The sequence below is a fragment of the Lagopus leucura genome, unplaced genomic scaffold (assembly GCF_019238085.1).
Source record: "Lagopus leucura isolate 7727_CA_CO unplaced genomic scaffold, USGS_WTPT01 Super-Scaffold_100012, whole genome shotgun sequence".
NCBI lineage: Eukaryota > Metazoa > Chordata > Aves > Galliformes > Phasianidae > Lagopus > Lagopus leucura.
This window is the reverse complement of record NW_024962267.1, coordinates 3969946-3991032: the sequence shown is the minus strand read 5'-3', so window position 1 is coordinate 3991032 and position 21087 is coordinate 3969946. Positions and strand designations below refer to the sequence as shown.

The window sequence follows — 21087 nt, the reverse complement described above, 5'->3', positions numbered from 1 at the left end:
TGGGTTTGGAATGATTATGCTCATGAAATGAACATGGCAGTGGTGGTAGTGGGGAGAAATCAGATATTGGCCATCCCTCCAAAAGCGACACTTGTAGAGGCACCTTTGGCTTGCATTTGGTCACTCTATTTGGTTATTTGCATGGTTAATCTTTATGATCATGAAGTGGGTTGGGAGCTTGTGAGTTGTTTTTTCACTTATACTAATTGGTTTTGTTCACTTATATTTTTAATGAATATACCACGTGGAATTGCCACGTATGAGACAGGCTGCACACAGCAATCAGACCGAGTATCTGGTGGCTTTGATTCAGACTGAGCAATCTGTGAAATCTGGCGTGGGGAAATTCAGAGAAGTGCCTTTTTCATATATGCACATAAAATAAATAAAACATAAAAGGCAGTAAATATACATAATTTATTAATACTCTTCTTCAAACCAAAACAAACACAACTAGAAAATTGGTTAAACCCTCAAAAACCCAAATGGTTTTGTGTATCAGAAAAAATCCTCTTGTCGGTTTTGTGTAACGATAACTGCAGTTTTTGTCCTACATAGAAATTCTTTTCTATACAGCCTTTCACATTTTTTTAGTTAACAGCCTGTATTAAAGTTGCATAGCTAAAACTACATAAGATAGAATGCAGCAGATGATCAAGAAGTCTACGTCTTTCTCCTTGATGTTCAGTATTTCAATGCAGTTGCTGAATAGAACCAAGAAATGCTGCATTCAGCATTAAAGAACTGGTGAATGCATGAAAAACCATTACGGACTACAGACAAGAGTACAATATTAGAGAAAAAAAAAAAAATAAAACCTCGTATAATGGTACAAAATGTTAAAACACTGGCTGGAAAACAGTAGTTGACTACTTAATACAGAGGAAGTCCTTAAATAACATCAAAATTGAAGTCTCTGTACTTGTTATGTCTTAAGTATACTCAAAAATTCTCCCTCCTTTTTTACAAAACACTCTTTCTGTTCTTTCATGTCTTGAACATTCATCTTCTTCTGCAGTATCACAGACCATTTGGTAAACATAACAACTGAACCTCCTGTTAGGCTTCTGTTCTATATGCAACACAATATCTCTGTCAAAGTAAACTTCATGACTGTAAGTCTGAAATGAGAAAAATAATTCTGATTGCAGTCTCAATTTCCACAGCTTGATAACAGTATCACTGTTTGATATATCATTTAGTATAGTGTAATTTAGTAATATTAATAGTATATATTATAACAGTATATATTATAATAGTATATATTATAATTGTATTAATTTAGTAGTAGTATCTTTTTCCTTCAGGAGGTGAGAAGGGAATATATATGTATATATACATAACATTTTTTATTTCCCTGATCAGACAGGAAATTTGTGTGGACGCACACAGTCTGCCCTTCTAGAAAAAAGGCAGAGTTTTAAAGATATTCTGTGTATCTATTTTTGGGAATCTAAGCACAATTTAAAGCATTTAAGTCGCCTATACAGGCAATTATAAGAGACACCAAAGGTGCTGAGTAAATTAGACTACCTAAGTTATGTACCTAAACTTGGGCTATATGAACTGCCCATTGCATCTTTCCAAACGTACACACAGCAAGGTCCATGCTTAATTCTATGCATGAATAGTTACAGTTCAGTTAAGGAGACTATTTACAAGGTGTAAAGTTAAGTTGATGTAACTAGCCAGACAATGAGTATTCAAGTTGATAAATACTTCAGAAAGGAAAAAAAAAAAAAAAAAAAAAAAAATGCAACTAGCCAAAAAACATTGATTTCAAATAATTAAGATTTTATGATAAATTAACTACTGTCTGATGGAATACTTAATTTTTTTGAGTCATGATTATATTTAGTACAAGTCTCAATCATAACACCAGGCAACACAATTTATCTATCTACTTCAAATCTGAATGAAAAAGTAATGCATTTAATGGTAGGTAAACAGGAAAGGGGAAATGTTAGTGTCAACAACCAAAAAAAAGGAATGCTCCTCACCACGTCCCAGGATTCCAGTAATGGAATACTCTTAAGTAGAATCCCACGTTCATTACAGCGTAAATCAAGGTGAGCTCTTCCATCAGCTCCTACTTCAGTAACTGCCACAGTGGATAACAAATCCAGTTCATCTTCATAGTCTACAATTTTGAATGTCTTAGGAAAAACAAAGCCTTAAGTTTACATGTGAAACAATTTCACATTCCCTGAAGAATTGGAAAGTATTCTGGCATCTCTTTGCCAGCCTGATAGCCAACAAGCATCTTTCCTCACACAAGGTTTCTAACTTAGGTTGGTGATATTCCTTAAGACAGGAAGAGAAGAAAGTGATGTTCTGAACAACGTACAAGTAGATGCATTTTAGATATGATAGGATAAATAGAAAAACAGATGGATAACACAGCTAATGGTTACAGGCACTGCACCTGTAACAGGAATGACTTCTCTCTTGCTAAACTTCTTTAATCCATACCCACTACATCAGTTACCTCTTGTTCTGGGTCATCATCCAGCAGGTTAAGACGCTTTTTCACCACTCGACCAGAAGATGTTACAGTAACAGAGCTGTTCACCTTTGGAGAAAAAGAATGGCCCTGGATTTAGAGCGTTACAGTTTCATCATATCTATTTGACAACATATCTAATTCATGTCGTCTGCTTTCTGACCTTGCTTTAATCTCTGGAATTGTGTCATGCCTTCTGCTCCTGACCTTGGTTTAATCTCTGGACTCTTGTTCTATTTATTAGCAATACATAGCCTTATTGCTGCCATCTGTTCTTTATGAGGGCTTATGAACTTGGTGGCTTTAGGTGAGGTACAACTGATGTTAGTAATTAACAGGTTCTCATTCCTGTGGAGGTGGCAAAGTTTCTCCATTACCATTTTTTTTTTTTAGAACTGGAGTTACTGGAGCCAAGATGTTGGAATGAGGATGAAGTCACCGCCAATTTGCTTCTTAATCTTAATTCCAGGAGACAGGCAAAGTAGTATCTTAAACTATCACAGCTGCTTCATTGCATTCATCATCACTAATGCAAAAAATATTCAAAATTGGCATTATCAGTATCTTAATGGAGGTCAAAAGTAAAAAGCAGATTACAGACAGGATTCAACAACTCTAATTTCTTAGCTTTTATTCCAACAGAAAGTTGTTTCTCAGCTCCTAAATAATTGAAGGCAATTCATTAGATGACAAAACTTATCCTTTCTGAATTAAATAGAACTCCTGAGTATAGATTTTTAATACACAAACTTTTCTCCTAAGAAAGCTTCGAAATTAGTATCACTGACTACTGGGGACTTTACAGTACTCATAAGTGCTTAAAAAAAAGCACCTTTGCTTTCTATAAACTATATACATTGAAGGAAAATGACATAGCACAAAAAACTCTTCTTCCTAATTGTGTTCTTTTTGACATTTGTGTCAAATGAAAAAGAAAAGCCACAAAAGCACTCTAAAAGATTGCAGGAAACAATGGAGGTGATTTAGCAGCTCATTTCTGCCAGAGGTTCAGATCATCCCCTTGCCACTTGGTTCTACTATTCTCTACTGTTTCAGCTCCAGTTCAACTCACCAAGTAAGCAAAATGAGTGCTCTTTTTTTTGTTTGTTTTTTTCTTTTTTTTTTTTCCCCAGGGCTGTTATCTACTATGTTACTGCACTGAATTGGCTCACCAAGGGTTACCTGAATGCTAAACTTGTCACAAGTGTGCAGGTATACACAGCAGGGAAGAGTCGAACTTCTTGAAGGAATGTACTATTTCTGCTGTCTTACAAAGACTTACCCATAATTTATGAGACTTGAAACATTTATAGCATTTGTATAATCAACTTAGCAGAGCACAAATGAAGGTGACACCTTCATTTGAAGGAAATCTGCCACCATCTTGTATGTTTTACATCACTGATGCAGTTATATTGCACACCTTAAAGACTGCAGAGAACTTAAAAAACAGCTTGAGGATTCAGAAATCTATCCGGAAAATATAACTTCTTTTCAAAATTTCTTTCATATAGCTTTAAAAAGACCAATGAAAACAAGGAGTGTCAAAGAGCTTTGAGTTATACCCATTAAACACATTGCTTGCTCATATACATTCTCAGAACACCTCCTAATTGCTCAAAATTATGCACTGTCATCTCAAATGTTAGAAATTCCTGTTAAAACTCACACAGTTTTCTCTGTTGGCCTTGATTATGAAGTCTTCTGCAATTTCTATTTGGTCTGTATTATTTTCATCTTCTTTAAATTTCAAGACTCTACCAAAGAGACAAAAATCACAAAATGAGTGTATACTCATTTCCATTTACTACATTCATGTCAACTTACTACAGTACTTCTATATATATTTAATCGAAAAGATCAGCTGTATTAAAACCATCAGAAATAACTGAAATTGAAATAAATTATGTTGTCCTGAATTTTTTTAATATCAAATTCTACTATCGCCTGCGAACACACACACTCATCATCTAGAAATCTGCAGATGTTTCTTCCATGGCTCCTGATTCTGACAAATTTATAATTTTTCCAGTTTCTAGGAACTGATGGCAGTGTTTTGGCCCACAAATCATCAAACTACTGAATTTATTCAGTTATGCAACTTTCTGCCTAGTGAAACCAAGACTTGAGGAAAAAAAAAAGTCATACTTTATCAAATTTGGTCCCACATGGATTATTCTGCCCGACATATCTGGATGGAAATATATCCAATCAGGTTCCAGTGAACAGCATTTCATATCTTGTATGCCATTTTTTGCCTGAAGAAGGAAGGGAAAGTTTAGAATATTAATATACTTAAAGTCTCACAGACCTCTGAAGGTTTATAAATATTATTCGGATAAATATGACCAGAAAAGAAGGCAGAAGAACAAAGCAACAAATAAATAAATGAGTAGAGACTCCAACAATTCTAATTTTCAAGGATACTCCACGGAACTGTTTCAATGTTTCTTTCAATTTGCAATAAACACTCACTTTGTACCATGACTGTGTGCCTCTTGACATGACATGTGCAGCCTCTTCTAAAACTATGCAAAATGAAATGAAACCTACATTCTGCAAACCCTGGAACAATTCTAGTAATCTGAGAAGACATGAGAAATGTAGTAGCACAAACTTCATCTTGTGCTTCAAGCCTCAGGCTCAGCCCTTCTTATGCACAAATATTTATGGAGCGTGTAAGCCTACAGTAACTTGTGATTTCAGATGCAAATGATGCAAATTGATCAAAATCTTCAAGTTCTGGAAGGTACTTTCTGCTGTTAAATTTAGCTGACTAATCATTCAAATTTTCAAACGCATGAACCCATGTTCATGCCACCCAGAAAAAACCAGATGGGAAAGGTTTGCACAAGTCCCTTTGAATCTAAATTGATCTTCAGCCAGGATTATGAAAGATGTTCTGAAGCTAAAAGAGTCAGGAGGAGGATCACCAATTTGGTCAGGCTAATAAAAGAGATAAGTACGTTCACATATGAGAAGTTTTTTAGTAAAGAATCCTCAAGTAAGAGGCCAGAAACTCTTTACATAAATATCTTCATGTCAAATGCAGATCCAAAATAAAATTTGAGACAGTCATCACACATAAAAGAATATATGATGGATAGTACATAAAAGAAAAAAAAATAGGGATGCTGGATTAAGCTGAGTAATAACATCTTTCTAGAGAGAAAATGTACAAATCAGGGATAGACCACAGACATTAAGGAAGCTTGTTCTGCAATTTCTTAAAATGCCAACTGGTAGGCTGCCCAATTGGAAGCGCATTAAGATGATTTCACACAAGGAATTAGGTATGAGATTCTGCTCGACTCTTTAACTTCTGAATACAATGCTATGTAGCACTGGCAGTGCTATGATTATGTTGCAATGAAGGAAATATCAGAAGCAATAGTAATTCAGAAGAAAATATGACTTCACTGGATGGTAAATAGAATGCTGTAGGGCAATCCCTGTGAAGGCACCACACTGGAAAATGAATACTTTGTTACCTCCAGCAATGCTCAGAAGGAGAGATAAGGACAAACACGACACACATTTATTTCAGAAAAGCTACTATCTCAATATATTACCAAAGCACTGTCTTTCAGAGAACAAATATAGAAGACTCCTCTATGCTTTTTCTTGTTAGGTGTGATGATATAATGCCAAGGAAAACCTCCAATTTGAAATGCATTCTCCAGAGAAGATGCTTCAAATAGCAAAGGTGGAGTATCTGCAAACATGGGGTAATGTTAAGACCATTAGTAGAAGAACAATCATAATTCAGTTGATCCTTACAAGTCTAAATTACAATAAAACTGTTAACTCTTCAGAACTTTTGAAGACAAGTGGAAATATACTGGCTGTTATAATTCTTCTAGCACCAGCAACACTTTCTCACCTAGCATCCAGGCACATATACGTATCTGCAATTCCCTGTGGAAGGTTACTGAGTTCTCACATCTTCATGCTGAACTACTTTCCTGATATCTTTGACTTACTTCATTCCAAATGAGCTGGATATGCGAAAACTTAGCAAATAGTTAAAATTAGTCCAGCTCATCTGAATGAGAGTGGACATAAACATGAACAGATCAAACAGCAGTCAAATCGCATATCAAAAAGATCACTATTCTCTTGAGAACAATAGTACTAAATAGCTAAGCATCCTTTTCTGTCATAGAGCAAAATAATGCGGACCACAACGAATTCAATCTGTAGCAGAGTTCTTAGAAAAAACAAAACAAAACAAAACCAAATCAAAAAATTCTTCTAATTAATGTCAAAAGGAGTCTAGTTCTATCTTGATTTCAGTTGGGATAAATAAGACAGATTCATTCATACAAATATTCTGTGTACTAAATGGGAAAAATGTCTTGGAAAGAAATGGCCTCTACAAAACTTTATAAATAAAAGCAACTTCTACAGCTGCTTTGACTCCCATCAGGTTTAAAATGAAAGAAGAGTTCTTTTTTCTCTTTTTTGTACAGAGGAATGCTTATTTAAAAAAAAAAAAAAGAAGGAAGAAAAAGAAAAAGAAGGACAAAACATGGAGGAAATCTACAGAGGGAATTTAAGCAGACAGAATGTAAATACTCAAGCTGAATTACTGTGAGGAGGGCAAGGTTCTTATCCGGACTTTCTTTTTCCCCAGAGTCTGATCCAAATTTTGTCTTGTCCTTATCCTGCTTAGTCTAGATAATTAACCAGACTATAGCTGATGGTGCCAAGATTTTGCATGATATCAGTAATTATGGTTATATAGCGCTTCCCACTTTTTCTTTCTTATTTCTCAGAATGTAGCCCTTTATACAGTGTATGGGAACTGCTGAGTCATGGCCTGAACCTCTGATTAATCACCTGAGGTGAGCCATGAGTCAGCCAGAGGAGCACAGCTGAAGGCAATTCACCTGTGCTGCAGGAAGGGATGGAGCCTGGCTGCACCTCTCCTAGACCTATTTAAGAGCTGGCTACCAGAGGGGAAGGATCTCTTCTGGAGATCCCCTCTCTTGGTCTCTTCTGGTGAGCTCAACTGAAGGGTAAGCTCTTCTACTTATTCTCTTTTGTGATCATTGTTTACTTTGCCTAATTCTCTTGATCATATTGTGATTATAACATCTTGATATCTATTGATTATACACAATTATACTGTGATTATAATGTCTTGATTATACATACAGAAAGGAATTACTTTGCTGTCCATGGAAATGAAGTTTTTCCTGAGCTAGAGAAAGGTTCTCTTCCTAGATGTCTTTTGCACTAGCACATAGGAAATGGGAGACTATGTGCGACATGTAACAAAGTATACAGTTTATGAAAACTGAGGTAAGAAATATGGAGAATGTTGAGGATGGAGGCATAAGCAGAGGACCTGCAATTATTAACACCTGTCAGAAGATGAAAAATAGGTCAAGAAAACTTGTAACGTTTCACTTTGTAGACTTTTTTATTTTAAATAATGAATATATATGATAAGGCCCATCAAAAATTCTATTGGATGGACTAAATGGTAGGTATAAATGTTTTTCCAGCAGTACAACCATCTGAAGCAGTACAGGCTGCTGCTAAGGTATACTTTTCTTTTTTATGCTACTTTGCCAAAAAAATCATAAGGCTGCAGCCACCTCTGCAGTAGCGTAACTGCTGCTTCAACTCCCCATCACTGTTATGTGTCACTTGCTCTTGTTGCTCAACGTTTTGTTTTCTTTATTCCTGAGTTCTTCCCCTAGCAATGCAAGTTTTGAGTCTCTTAGTTAAGCCTCTTTGTTCATTTCCTTAGAACTCTCAAATCTCATCTAAACATAAGCCACAAAGTTGTTCTTGGCAGCACTAACATGCATTTGTTCTAATTTGTTTTTTGTTAATTGAATTTACTGAATCCTATGATAATCAATCAAATTACAATTTTATATGCTGGTCCTTCAGAAGATGACATAATGAAGATCTATAGTTATCTTTTCTTTTCTTTCAACCATGGCCAAAATTAAATTTCTTATCCGTCAATAGCTATAAAAGTTGTGGTAGGTACATAGTAATGCATGTGTTTATATCTCTTTATACCCCCTCTTGAGCACCTCATACACCATAAAAATAGCATCATATTTGAAGGAATTGCCATCCCTTCTGGCAACTTCTGTAGGGACAGTAGACTACATAAGTAGGAAAATTTTGAACAGTTAAATTACAGTAAATACAAGTTTAAACTCTGAAGTTGTTAAAATCTTACTCACTGAAGCATTACATTACACTGAAGGTTCGGTCAGCCATTTCACTCTTAGAAGAGAAACAGCTCCACAAAAAAAACCACAGGAATGCAACTAGCTGCAAACAGCAGCCACGGCAAATGTTCATCTAAGTTCAAAGCTTCCTGACCACGAATTTTTAAATATAATTCAAGATCAAAAACATTTCTCCCCCAGCACATGGGTTTTGAATATCATAAACAAAAACTATAGTGATTCATAAGACATGAGAACATATCAACTCTAGAATTCCTTTCTAAGCTCCCACAGTGTTTTCCAAAGCGCGTATAGCATTACATTCTGGTTTAGCAGAGAGGAAAATAAGGAGACATCAAATACAGTAGCCTATCACTGTTTTGATAAAACACTGCATTATACTTGAAAGCTTTAACTATTAATTCTGCATTTTATCTTTGTGCACTTCCTCAAGTTTATGTGAATCAGTTTTTGTTTGTATGCTATTATCTAATATGTTTATAAACATAAAGATGAAAAACATTTTATGGGAACAGCCTCCTATAAAGTACTTACTACAGGATCCTTCAAAAATTAGAGGAAAAAAGCTTGCCTTATTTGATTTTGGAGAAACTTACTCCCGCCTCAATTGTCTCACTTGAACTTTTTAGAATTTCTGAAGGGAAAAAAAAGTTTCACAGCCTTTGGTCATTTATTAAGATTCTTATTATCAAATTCTAATGTTAGAGGTACCAGTAGAGATGAATGTCCGGCTTCAAAGAAATTAAAGGCATTACGTAAAGCAGAACACTGATAAGTTAGTGATTTGAGGCATGAGGATAGATTTTAAGGTATCATTTCTTCTTTCCTTGGGAATTAACCTTACTGAAACTGGCACATTTCCAATAATTAGAAACATGAAAATGCAATTTGGACAAGCTACATACTATCTCGCTGAATTCTCTCTGCAGGTCAGATTAAATTTTCTCTCATCTTCTGCTTATGTGCTATATACAGTTTCTAAATATCAATAGCAGCTGTTGAAGCTCTTTCTCTTTTCCTGAGCAGTCCTCTCAAAAATAAGAAAGGTGTTTCCATTTTGTGCATTACTTGTGAGGTTTCTAAAACAGATTATGTGCTGTATTAATTTGCTAGGTAAGTCACAGAATCATACAATGGCTCAAGCTATTTAATTTATTCTTGCAATTAAAAGTAAAGAAAAGCAGGAGTGTACTATAATGAACCCAGAAATAAAGCAACAGCACATTAGGACAGTAATTTTAATGTTCTTGGTGCTAAAAAGTCATAAATAAACCACATAGGAGAAAATAATACAAAGATCATAAATACCTGTTATTTTAATGTTACATGGAAGACCAAATGGATACTTTCCCACAACTCCCACTTCACCATTCCAACTGAATTCACATCCCAGATCAAATGGCTGCTCCATGAACTAAAATAATGCAGAACAATTCAGCTTTATTGATGCACATTTACTTGCTTTTTTGTTTCAGTGCTCCATTACTACTGCATTCTTTATCTTGTTAGATGCTGCTCAAAGCCTTAATTTGAATTAACATCCGATTTTTTTAAATTGGAAAAAGGTAAACTTAAAAGGTTCACCTGTAGTTCAGGTTCAAATCAAACAAACTTCCATGCCCATCATTTTCTAACCATAACATTTTTTTGTAACTACAGACTGTGCATAAAAAGCAGCACGCTCTGGTCTAGCATATGTTGAAATGCCTGTCCAGCCCTATTTCTCATGTTTTGCCACCTGTGACTGGCAGAGCTAGAATTTTCTGATAGTGCATCCATTCATATCTTCAGGCTGTAAATAGACATAGGCAAGGATTCTATCCTTTGACACAATCCCCATGTACCTATGCGATGTTAAAGTATATTAATGATTTGTTACCACAAAATAGCATGGACCATATGAAAAATTTCCCATTACCTGTTCAGAGATAGCCTGGAAGTTATAGAGCCTGACCAAACCCATGCTATACATTACAATCAGGATTCCATTAGAAATAGCAACGTCTGTTACATTGTTACCAAATACCTGTAAAAAGAAAAATATTCTATTAAAGAACAAATAATTGAGAGAATGAAAAACCCAAAATTAAGGATATAATCTCAGTAATTAGATTCCTTTTCCTATAACCAAAGTTTTAGTTTAAGAAGGTTTCTGTAGCTCATGTGTTCTGCTGAGTTTCTCTAATACTCTGCATTGCATTATCATCTGTGTCAGGTAAGTCATATTCTACAAGAACATTCTCTAATTAATTCTGAGTATATCTTCATATCACGTTACCCAGTTATTACAAGACATGAATAGACTGTATTGCCCAGCATCCCACAGGAAGTCAATAGGAAAGCTAACAGTTCAATATAAAAGTGCTGATTGCAGAACCTCTCCATCACCAGGTTAAAATACTACACTAACCATGCCTCTGTGACTGTACAGCTGTACTAAAACTAAACTATCCAGCTGTCAAGAGTACAGATCCTCTCTGAATCTAAATTAGACACATACATGAAAAGCTGATTACCCCTTTAGAGATTACGCAGTGTTCATTTGTGCTACTCTTTAGAACATCTCCACTGGAAAAAAAAAAAAACAAAAACAAAAAAAGGAACAAACTGATTCTTAATATTTAATGACAACATGTGAAGTTGGTAATTTTTTTATACTGAGATGTTTGGAAGACCAGAGTTTTCTTTTTTTTTTGAATTCAGAGTAGCTGTAGGAAGAAACAAGTAAAACAGGCTTAAAATCAATTAAAGAAAAGAAACCCAAAGGCTGGAATACTCCTAATTCTTATCCATATCTTTCAGTTTGGTCCTGAAAGATAAATTCACCTCTGAGACCTTTCTTTTTTTTTTTTTTTTTTTTCTTCTTTTCTGTTGAAATTCGTTTCGGTCCTAGTGTCTTCCAGCCCAAACTCTCTTTACCCTTGACATAAAGGATAAAAAGTTCCAGTCTGAACTCAGACTTTATTGTGGCACACCACCTCAGTAAAACTGTTGCATTATATGCATTCTATAGTATTCAAGAGTAACTAATCCTAACTGTAATTTAACAGTTACACCCTACCGATCCCTGTCAGGCTTAGCATTGCATTCACTAGTTATTTCCTTGGATTAACATACTCTCAAATTCCAAATTCAACCCTGACCTTATTCCTAGTAGTAACAGTTACTCTGATAAACAGTACAGGCCTAATTGAAGAATTTTTTTTTTTGGTTTTTTTACATTTTGCTTGCTATGACCCTGATGAATCCAGCATGCCATCCATGAAAAGATGGAGAATACCCCTGATATGGGTAGAATTTGTGCTTTCCAGTCATAAATGCTAAGTTTAAACAGAACAGTGCCCCTACCTAAACTTGCACAGGTCCAAACAAAAAATGGTTAAACCTCCTCTTCCACTTCCCAGCCTTAGCCAAACCCAGCATGAGCTAAAACCCACTGGTAACTCTGGACCCCAAATGAGACTGTAGCTCACAGAACTTCGAAGACAGGTCCTGCACATTCGTACTGTTCCACTTGTAAGATTTATCTAGAACACCTATGACTTAAAATATTGTTTTAACCAGAACACCAGAATTTCCATCAGCTTGACGATTTAAGTGTTTGCTTATGTAGGTCACAAACCAACCTCAGGAAGGTTGTTTCCTCTTGTCTGATAAAGACATATTTATACTGTACCATTTGGTATCTATGATAATGCAAGTTGGAGTCATTTGTAACTGTGTATAGAATCAATAGACTATTACTAGAAGTGGGTGAGAAGCGTATCTACGTATGAAGAGGTGAAAAGAACACTACACTCTACACTTCTCTAGCCTTTAATTACAGCAACTGTAGAACTGAAGTTCAACACATCAACAAGTAACCCAGTAACAATTCATTAACGTTGCCTCTTCTGAAATTAAGATTCTTCCCCCAGTGCTTCCAACTATCAGACACTAAAAGAACATCACTGTTCATTAAAAAAAGTTGTGTCCTGAAACATTAAGTATGACTTCTGAAATTGTGGGACAGTTGCCTAAATCATGTCTCTCATACAGCTACAGTGCAGAATAAAATTACCTTTTTGTTTATTTCTAGCATTCCAATAAATGACAGAGGCAAGACTTGGAAGACAGCAAGATGGAACAGTACAGACTGTTGGATACCTGCCTGGGAAAGAAAAAGCAATGAACACACATTATACTTGAGGTATTTACTGGCATTAGGATGTCTTTATATTTTACCATAGTAGCAAAGTACAATGTCTCCATATCTGTCCCTGTAAATTTGTGACTGGAACAGATTTTCAACAAACTTACCTGCCGTGCTGCTGCAGGGAGTTTATTCTGAGCTGACTTCACAACCATTACTTCTTGAGGAGTATCCCAACTTAGGTACCTATTTGTGATAACAAAGACCTATCTTAATCACTGTAAAATCATTTAATAATAAATACACTATTTCATGCAAAATTTAACCAATTGTAATTAGGCGGATCCCTGCGTCCAGGCAAACTGCTCAGTATCTGACTGGAGAAAGGCACCTGAACTGTTTGTTCTTTTCAATAATGCAAAAGCCACTGGACTAGATGCCAAGAACAGCTTATTCCTTATAGAGTTGTGTAAAAACTTCTGAAAGTATGAACATTCACTGTCTTATTTTTATTCCTTCCCTTCACAAATCACCGCTTTCTTATTCTTCAGTCTAAAGATGACTTCCAGGAACTCAAAAAACCATGCACCTTGCCAGAAGCAGTAACTGCTGTGCTTTTAAGAATGAAGTGGATAGGGTACCCTATGGAGAAGAATGTTCGTAAGTTGAAAACTGCTTACTTTAACCTTTAAGCATATTTTTCTTATGTTTTATGAAGTTTGCTTTGCATTCTTAGAACTTGCTGCTGGTATGTTGTTATTGCACTATCAAAGGCTATAAAATCATCAGAGAAAAACTAACAGTAGTAGTCTCTGTTGGATTTTTTTGTGTGTGTGGTTACTTTTAAAGTACAAGTTACTTTTGTGGAACTTGATACCAAAATTGAGACAGTAATACTTAATTTGCTGAAGTGATTCTAAAGAAAACAGAGCAGGAAAAATACTCCAGGAAAACTGCTAGACAAACAAACCTATGTATGATTGTGTTCCTAAGGTTTTATGAGCTGTCTTTCCCTCTAAGACACCCAAAAACTATGCATCCTCTGATCTGCAGGGAGTGTTTTAAGGTAATCTATTTACATAATATTCAATCACCAGCAGCAATGAAAAATCTGGGAAGTCATGGTAAAGTTTGATGAGGAACTTGGGACTTTGCTCTTTCCCCCCATTCTGTATTTGCAGCAAATTCCCTCCAATTAAAAAAAATTTTTTATAGTCCTTTGTAGAGGTTACCCTCCCAGAGGAATCATCAAATCAAGATTTTCTGAATGCACAAAAATTGGACAGCTTACTATACTGCAAGATAAACATGATTCCTCTTCTCCAGTTTAATACTAATGACTGTTAGCTATATAAACCTTAGCCAATGTTTAATACCTGAACTTGCAGCAGGAACCCGCAAGGTATACTTTTTCCAGTATTTCCCCACAATCAGCAGAGAGACGTAGAAGCCAGTTCTGCACTGTTAAGACTATAAGGGAAGGTTTATAGTCTGATGCATTTGGTAGCATTTCCCCCTGTGTAACCAAAAGTTTATCATGAAGAAGTTTGTATCAGGATGTTACATAACAACAAGACAGAAATAAATACACAGTGCTCAAAAACTAAAGATGGAAAGCTTCCTGATAATCATATCAGAATCTCTTAAGTTCACGTCTGTGCTTAATAATCAGCTGTTACACAATTAATTTGATTCCACGCTTTTTGCATAGTTCTGTGGACAGTGCACAAGTGAAAAAATCCTCAAGAAGGGGAAATGTTCGCTACAAATAGTCTAAGGAGACTAAGCTCTTACAGCTTAGAACCGAGCTAAATCAGTCACATATGAGCACCCACAAAGACCTTTTCTTATGAAACAGACAAACTGTATTAGAACTATTAGTTGCTTCAGGAAAAAAAACACAAAAATGTAACCCAAGAAGAAGAGAAAGAATGAGAAGTCTAACAGTGCAGCATCAAATATGGCAAGATTTTAAAGCTATGGAAAAGATTATCAGTTTGAAGTCAAATGGAAAATCCATTTGTAATAGCAATGAACAGTTTTGACTTTGAACTAAAAGACATTCAAATTGCATGATATTACTATACCATAGGCACTAAGAACAACACAGAAATACTGATTGCATTTTTCATTTCTCTTCCCTTGTGTGTTCCAGACTACATCTCAGCAGGGTGCTCCCAAGTACAAAATATTATAGTTTAAAATTCCACCAGGTGAATCAGATGTTTCAAACCAAACAAAATAACCCATGGATGAAGAAATACTTTTCCTTCTCTTTACAGTGCTCAATGAAAAATGGCTAATTGAATTGACTAACTTCTCTCAAATTTTACCTTTTTTGTGAGAAAACAGAACAAGCTTCAGTCTAAATACTGCAGCAAGACTATCTATGTATGAGTATTTATGAATGTAATGGAAGAAAGGAGGAAAATTAATTAAAATAATTAACTAGAAAGAGGAGAATAGCTTGTGGACAGTTACTTCAATAGGCCTTTTTTATATATAAAATGTTAACATCTGGTTAAGAAAAAGAAAACTCCCATTTACTGCCCTTGATAACTCAAAAATAAACAGAACAGAATTTATGTTGTAAGGAATTAGAATTGAGTTGCATAAGCATAAAGGCACAATTTTTAAAATCTTCCACAGATGTTCATGAAAAAGCACTTAAATGCACTGTTGAAAAATTCAGAGTATACCCCTAAGCATACATTCTGTCAAAATAAGTGTAAGATGCAAACCTTGGATGACTTTGCTCACAAAAAATGTTGACAAAAACAGTTAACAGGGAAAGAATGCTCTATTCTGAATCTGTTCCTCTTGAAAGATATTAATTTGTTTTTGCAAAACAATGCTCTAGTAAAAAGTATTCTTACCAGTGGGCATTCCAATAATAAAGCATCTTCTATTTTTTCTGACTTAGAACACTTTGGCTTTTGATAAAGTATTCTTGGCTCTTGTGCAATGCTGGAGGAAAATGATTGCTAATCATTAGTCTACTTTATAAACTACTTTCTATCACAAGTAAGTTCATACACTTATATAAATACTACTCTTTTGGTAAGTCAGAGATCTACATGCCTTAATTTTCCTTTGTAAATGCTATCTGAAATTGCTCTCAAAGTAAGGCTTATAAGTAAATGTAGTATAAAGTAATGCTTAAAACCAAACCTTTGCTAAGTTTTTGTTAAAGCAAGCAGAACAAGATATACTTAATAGTACTGTTGTTACTTTAGTAATATCCATTAACAAGAAAACATATTCCAGAAACTAAGAATCATATTGAAACCTTCCTCTAAAGTATTTCCAGAGTTCCCTTTCCTAATACAAAGGGATGGCATAATGTACAGACATTTTTAAAAACCTGATACTAGCATAAAATCTTCATAGTTTTAGTTTTCCCCTTATGGAGAAGTTGAGATAAAGATAAACCTTCAAAGACTTTTATGTTTCATATTGCACCGTCTCAATATTGTTTTGACCATGGCTTACACCAGTTCTCCTAGTCCCTACTCCTTTCCCACGTGGGACGGGTGAGGACTGATGTGAGCGGGACCCACCGGCCCCTACTCTGCCCTGTGCTGCTTCTGAGCTGTGCCTCTGCAGCGTTCATGGAACAGGAAAGCATGTCAGAGAACTGATCTGCTCAAAAGTAAATTTCACTCAGCTCACAGGGACAGTTGAGAAGGGTAAGGTTTGCTATATGTTTCAAACAGTTGTGATGTTAGAACTGCAAGCCAGGTCAACTTTTAATTGTAAATGTATTACCTGCTGATACAGCATCGGTAGTTGTCTAAGTAAATTCTTCCTCTTTCATAAGCAATAGGAGATGCAGAGTGCGTTGTCCAAACATTCTTGAATTTAGTACTTTCCTGAAACAGACAGAGGCTACAACTGTGATGGACTTGTGAAAAAAATTGCATTTGGAAAATCCTTGCTTCTGCAGCTTGATAACTGAGTTTAATGGAACCTTTCCTTTTGTATGACTGTGGCAGTTTTTTGGGTTTTTGTTTATTTTTTTAAACAAAACACTTTTTAAGAGAAGACTTCTCTTTTTTAAAAACTAAATTAAAGTAAGTCTTTACTAGCTTATGCACAGCATGTGCAATTAACATTTTGTTAATTGCCTCCATTAGAACTGTCAATTTTCATGCAAAAATATTAATCAAGGATAAAATCCCCCTCTGTGTGAATATGCACGTACCATTCCTTTATACATAAGTAATTGAATTTACTGAGCATCGCTTCCACTTTACTCTTGGTGACTGCTATAAAAGGTAGAAAGGCTGTCAGTACGGTTATTTGCAACATCAGCTGGAAGTGGCTCATTCTCACATAGATGGTTAAAGGTGCCTACTGCAGACACCAGCAGCAATATCCCCCTAACACAGTCCTACAAAACATAAGCATTTGTATAGGCCAGAGGGATGCCCTCACATGCCCATTCATCTGGCTGCATTAGGGGCTGCTAAATTCGGATAGTACATTTACTGGAAATCAGCTGTAACACAGCTGCCCACTGTCTGCCACGCCAGCTGTCAGTGCAGGGCTGTCAACTACTGCACAGCAGCTTTAATCATTCTTAAATGAAACACAGTCTACAACTGGTGTAATTTCTCTATTTCTGTAACAGAAACGTCACTGACACGCTAAGGGTATGCTTGTTTACCTGCAGACCTCTGCTGATTTTCCTTTGAGAACTTCCCCAAAACGTTACAGAATTAGTATTAGCCATCTTAAGGGATGGAAGAAGCAATATAAGATCTCCTAAGAGGCAATTTCTAACATGAACACGAGATTTACAAGCGCTTCTGCTGTTTCTTCACCACGGTACTCCGTAGGTTTCTGAGTCTCCCTAAATACAGGTACCCGTTTATAACTCTCTCGGCTGCACTTGTATTCCCTTCCCAGACTTGCTAGCGCGACCCAGCGACTTCCGAAACGCGCGTCCCACTCGCGCCGCCCTTACCTGGCAGAGGATGGTTCTCAGAAGCCCCATGTTCTTCCGGAGGGCCACGCCGGCGTCCCGGGCGTAAAACCCGCGGGCCCTGCGGCTGAGCAGGCGGCACACGTTGGGCGCCCGCGGCGCGGCCCTCCTGGCGACGGCGGGGCACATCCTCGGCTCTCGAGCAGCGCGGGCCCTGCCGCTCGCCCGGAGCCCCGAGCCGCACGGAGAGGCCACCGACGTCACGTGCCCGCGGCCGCCTCGGCCCGCCCGGCGCCGGGGGACGCGGAGCGGGGAAAGGCTGGAGCAGCCGCTCCGGGCCGGGGGGCGCACGCCGGAACCACCCGGCCGGCGCGGGGAGCGGAGGGCCCGGAGCGCCTCGCCATTCGCGGCGGAGACGCGTGACCCGGCACGCCGCTGCCCGCCCCGCGGCCCGCCGGGTACTGTAGTTCTGCGGGGCGGAATTCCGCGGCGCACTGGCGCCGCGCCTGAGGGGCCGGGGCTGCCCGCAGGGGGCTCGTAGGGAGTGGCTTCGGGGCTCCGAGTTCGCCGGCCGCTGCCGCTGTGACCTCCGGGCGCCGCACTGAGGGACTGAAGTGAGTGCAACGCGCACGGGCGAACGGAGGTGCAAAGGAAAGAATTCCACTTGAGATTCCGGCTGTAAAAGGCGGGAGAGTTTTGTGGGAGATCCTTGAAAGAAGGATCCCAAAGAAGAAACTGCAGCCGAAGCTCATATCTTCTCAGGTTCCGTCTGTGGGTGCTGGGGTGCGGGCCGAGGGGGGCTGTGCGCAGGGTGTGTGGAGCCGAGTGTCCTGCTGTGCGTGGGAGGGGAGGAGGGTGTTGAAAACCCTGTGTTTCCGGGCTCAGCAACACCTCCCTGAGTTATGTGATACTTATTTTTTTTAGAGCTGCTTCTAAAAGTCGTCACCATCGTCAACAGCGTTTGCCAGAAGAGAAACTGGACTTCTGGAGGCAAGCTTGTGTTCTTTCCTCCAAAGGCCTAAATGGGGTAATGTGCAAGCTGCTGCTCTTTGTGTTTCCTTGTCTGTTCTCCAGGAGCCCTGAGTGGGACCAGGCACCTTTGCTAGTACTGTAACAGCTATGAGAGTGCAGTGCTGTGATGCTGTGGTGCATCACCAGTGTTTAGGTGCAGGAAGAGACGGTGTAAGTGAGGCAGTTGCGGTTGCCCCACTGGTGCTCAAGTAGCTCTGCTCTGCACAAACTGGTGGTCACCTCAGGGTTGGCAAAATCCATGCAGGCATTCAGGATCTTGCAGAGATTAAATGGGGGCGGTCAGTGTAAGTTACAGATCAGTGAAATCCTCATTGCTGTTCCAGTTCTCAGCAGCATCCTTAATAGTAGGAAAATGATGTGTTTTGTGTTGAGATAAGTGATCTTTGGTTTGTTGATAAAGTTATGCATTCGGTATTTCATAGAAAGTAGGGTTGAAAAACAACTGTAGTAATTGACAGATGTGCTTACATGCATAGTAAGGATATAAACCTGCGTTTTCTTTTTCACTTACCTAAGCGCCAGCCAGCAGAGGGTGCACAGGTTAACTGGGAAGCCTCAGTTATGAGCTGTGTTTGTCACTGATGGCTTCCTCTTGACAGTAACCTTGCAAGTAGATGAGTTCAATAAATCACTTTTCTGTTATATTCTGATGGATATGTAAGAAAAGATGTGTTGAATTATCTCAGGAGAAAAGGGGAAAAACAGAGAATATGGGGGGGAGAGGGCAGTAAAGGATTGTGCAGAATACTTACATATTTAAATGCGATACAAAAAGTCCTTACAAACATTCTGATATGTGGGAAAACAGTTTGTCTGTAAAGTCAAAAAAATGGGTTTTTGCAGGATTGTAACGTAAAGAATCATGTTACATTTGTGTCTTCGTTTCAGTGATTAAGAAATCTGTTACTAAGTGCACAGTGTCTTCCTAACTTCAAGTTTATAGTTTTGTGATCTCTGAGCGTGCCTGTAGTAGGTGAAGTAGCAGAACAATAAAATCTTAAAATCAAATTATAAATAGATTTAACACAAAATGGAAATTTCTTTCAAAAAATGATGCTAGGATATAAAAAATATTTTTACCTTCAGCTAGAATGAAAGTATTTTTCACAAATTGAGGTATATTTTGCAGTTAAAATTCCTTACTGAAGCTTTATTTTAAAGTCAGAATATTCTTTGATAGTGGAGCCAGAACATCTACATCATACATTGAAATGATACTGTTTCAACAGAACATTTGTCCTATATATATTGTTTTGACTAGGACAAATGTTTTGTTGAAACTGTGTGTGTATATATCTACATATACACACTATACAGAATATGAAACTGTATATATATTAAATACATATATATGCATATATATATATGTGTGTGTGTGTTAATAAAATCACTACATTTGGGGGACAAACTTCTGTAAGAATTTTTTATCCCCTGGCATGCCAAGTAAAAGAAGAAATAGGAGCTCAAGTTACTTTAGAATGGGGCTGATTACATTAGTCACCTCCAGCAATTTACAAATTGAGTTCCATATGTTCACACATACAATTAATTTAGATAAAACACTTTTGTTAGTTGTTTCATGTTCATGACATTCACATTGATTAAAGTAAATAAAATACATCTATATTTCTGAAGTAACCATTTATTTCTTTGTTGTTGGCTGTACATGTATCTCATCTTGCAGTTGCCATTATTTTATCTTCATCTGCATTTTTAAACTGTTTTCATTACCTTAGAAACATATTGTATGGGAACTGCTGAGTCACGGCCTGAACCTCTGATTGATCACCTGAGGTGAGCCATGAGTCAGCCAGAGGAGCACAGCTGAAGGCAATTCACCTGTGCTGCAGGAAGGGTGGAGCCTGGCCACCCCTCGTAGACCTATTTAAGAGCTGGCTACCAGTGGGGAAGGGTCTTTTCTGGAGATCACCTCTCTTGGTGTTTTGTGGTGAGCCTAGCCGAAGGGTAAGCTCTTCCACTTATTCTCTTTTTGTTATCGTTGTCTACTTTGCATAACTCTCTTGATTATATTGTGATTATAACATCTTGATATCTATTGATTATACACATATTAAAGATTGCAGTTGATTCCCTCAGTACTGGGGACAAAGCTTCCCAGACAATCAGATGAATATGCCAGTATGAACTAATGTTGCAGTTCATAGTCTCAATTGAAGGTTTTCCTTTTTTTTTTTTTTTTTTTTTTTTTTTTATGGGAATGGTGATTGCTTCTTTAAGATAAAAGAATAAAGATAATAATACAACTCATAGT

General features: G+C 37.3%; 2 protein-coding genes across 6 annotated transcripts in view; one reads left to right on the top strand and one right to left on the bottom strand.

Annotated features, from left to right (window-relative positions):
- Positions 1–398: 398 nt before the first annotated feature.
- DCAF17 (DDB1 and CUL4 associated factor 17) lies at positions 399–17972 on the bottom strand. Of its 2 annotated transcripts, none has more exons than XM_042874967.1 (14): positions 17826–17972; positions 16625–16728; positions 15733–15823; positions 14233–14372; positions 13024–13102; positions 12785–12874; positions 10643–10750; positions 10033–10138; positions 6076–6218; positions 4652–4761; positions 4173–4260; positions 2489–2572; positions 2001–2156; positions 399–1121 (listed from the first exon to the last, which is right to left on the bottom strand). In XM_042874967.1, the coding sequence occupies exons 1-14, from the start codon at positions 17970–17972 to the stop codon at positions 933–935; spliced, it is 1635 nt and encodes a 544-aa protein (XP_042730901.1). In that variant the 3' UTR covers positions 399–932. The 2 variants fall into 2 exon arrangements, with proteins under 2 accessions (XP_042730901.1, XP_042730902.1); XM_042874968.1 differs by having other exon boundaries at positions 2004–2156.
- The window catches only part of METTL8 (methyltransferase 8, methylcytidine), a 30991-nt gene continuing 22684 nt past the window's right edge, over positions 12781–21087 (top strand). The window contains exons 1-2 of one of the 4 annotated variants that reach the window (XM_042874970.1): positions 12781–12913; positions 13408–13516. In XM_042874970.1, the coding sequence (XP_042730904.1) occupies positions 13440–13516 (77 nt within the window). In that variant the 5' untranslated portion in view covers positions 12781–12913; positions 13408–13439. Of the gene's footprint in view, positions 12914–13382; positions 13517–18295; positions 18398–18707; positions 18811–20746; positions 20781–21087 lie in introns of those variants that run through there. The other 3 variants (XM_042874972.1, XM_042874971.1, XM_042874969.1) reach the window with 3 other exon arrangements.

Excerpts from the sequence above, each read along its gene's own strand:
- DCAF17 (XM_042874967.1), bottom strand. The coding sequence starts at position 17,972 with ATGTGCCCCGCCGTCGCCAGGAGGGCCGCGCCGCGGGCGCCCAACGTG. Across the intron at positions 14,373-15,732 it reads TATTATTGGAATGCCCACTG|GGGGAAATGCTACCAAATGC; the intron begins GTAAGAATACTT and ends TTGGTTACACAG. Across the intron at positions 10,139-10,642 it reads TCCAGGCTATCTCTGAACAG|TTCATGGAGCAGCCATTTGA; the intron begins GTAATGGGAAAT and ends GCATTATTTTAG.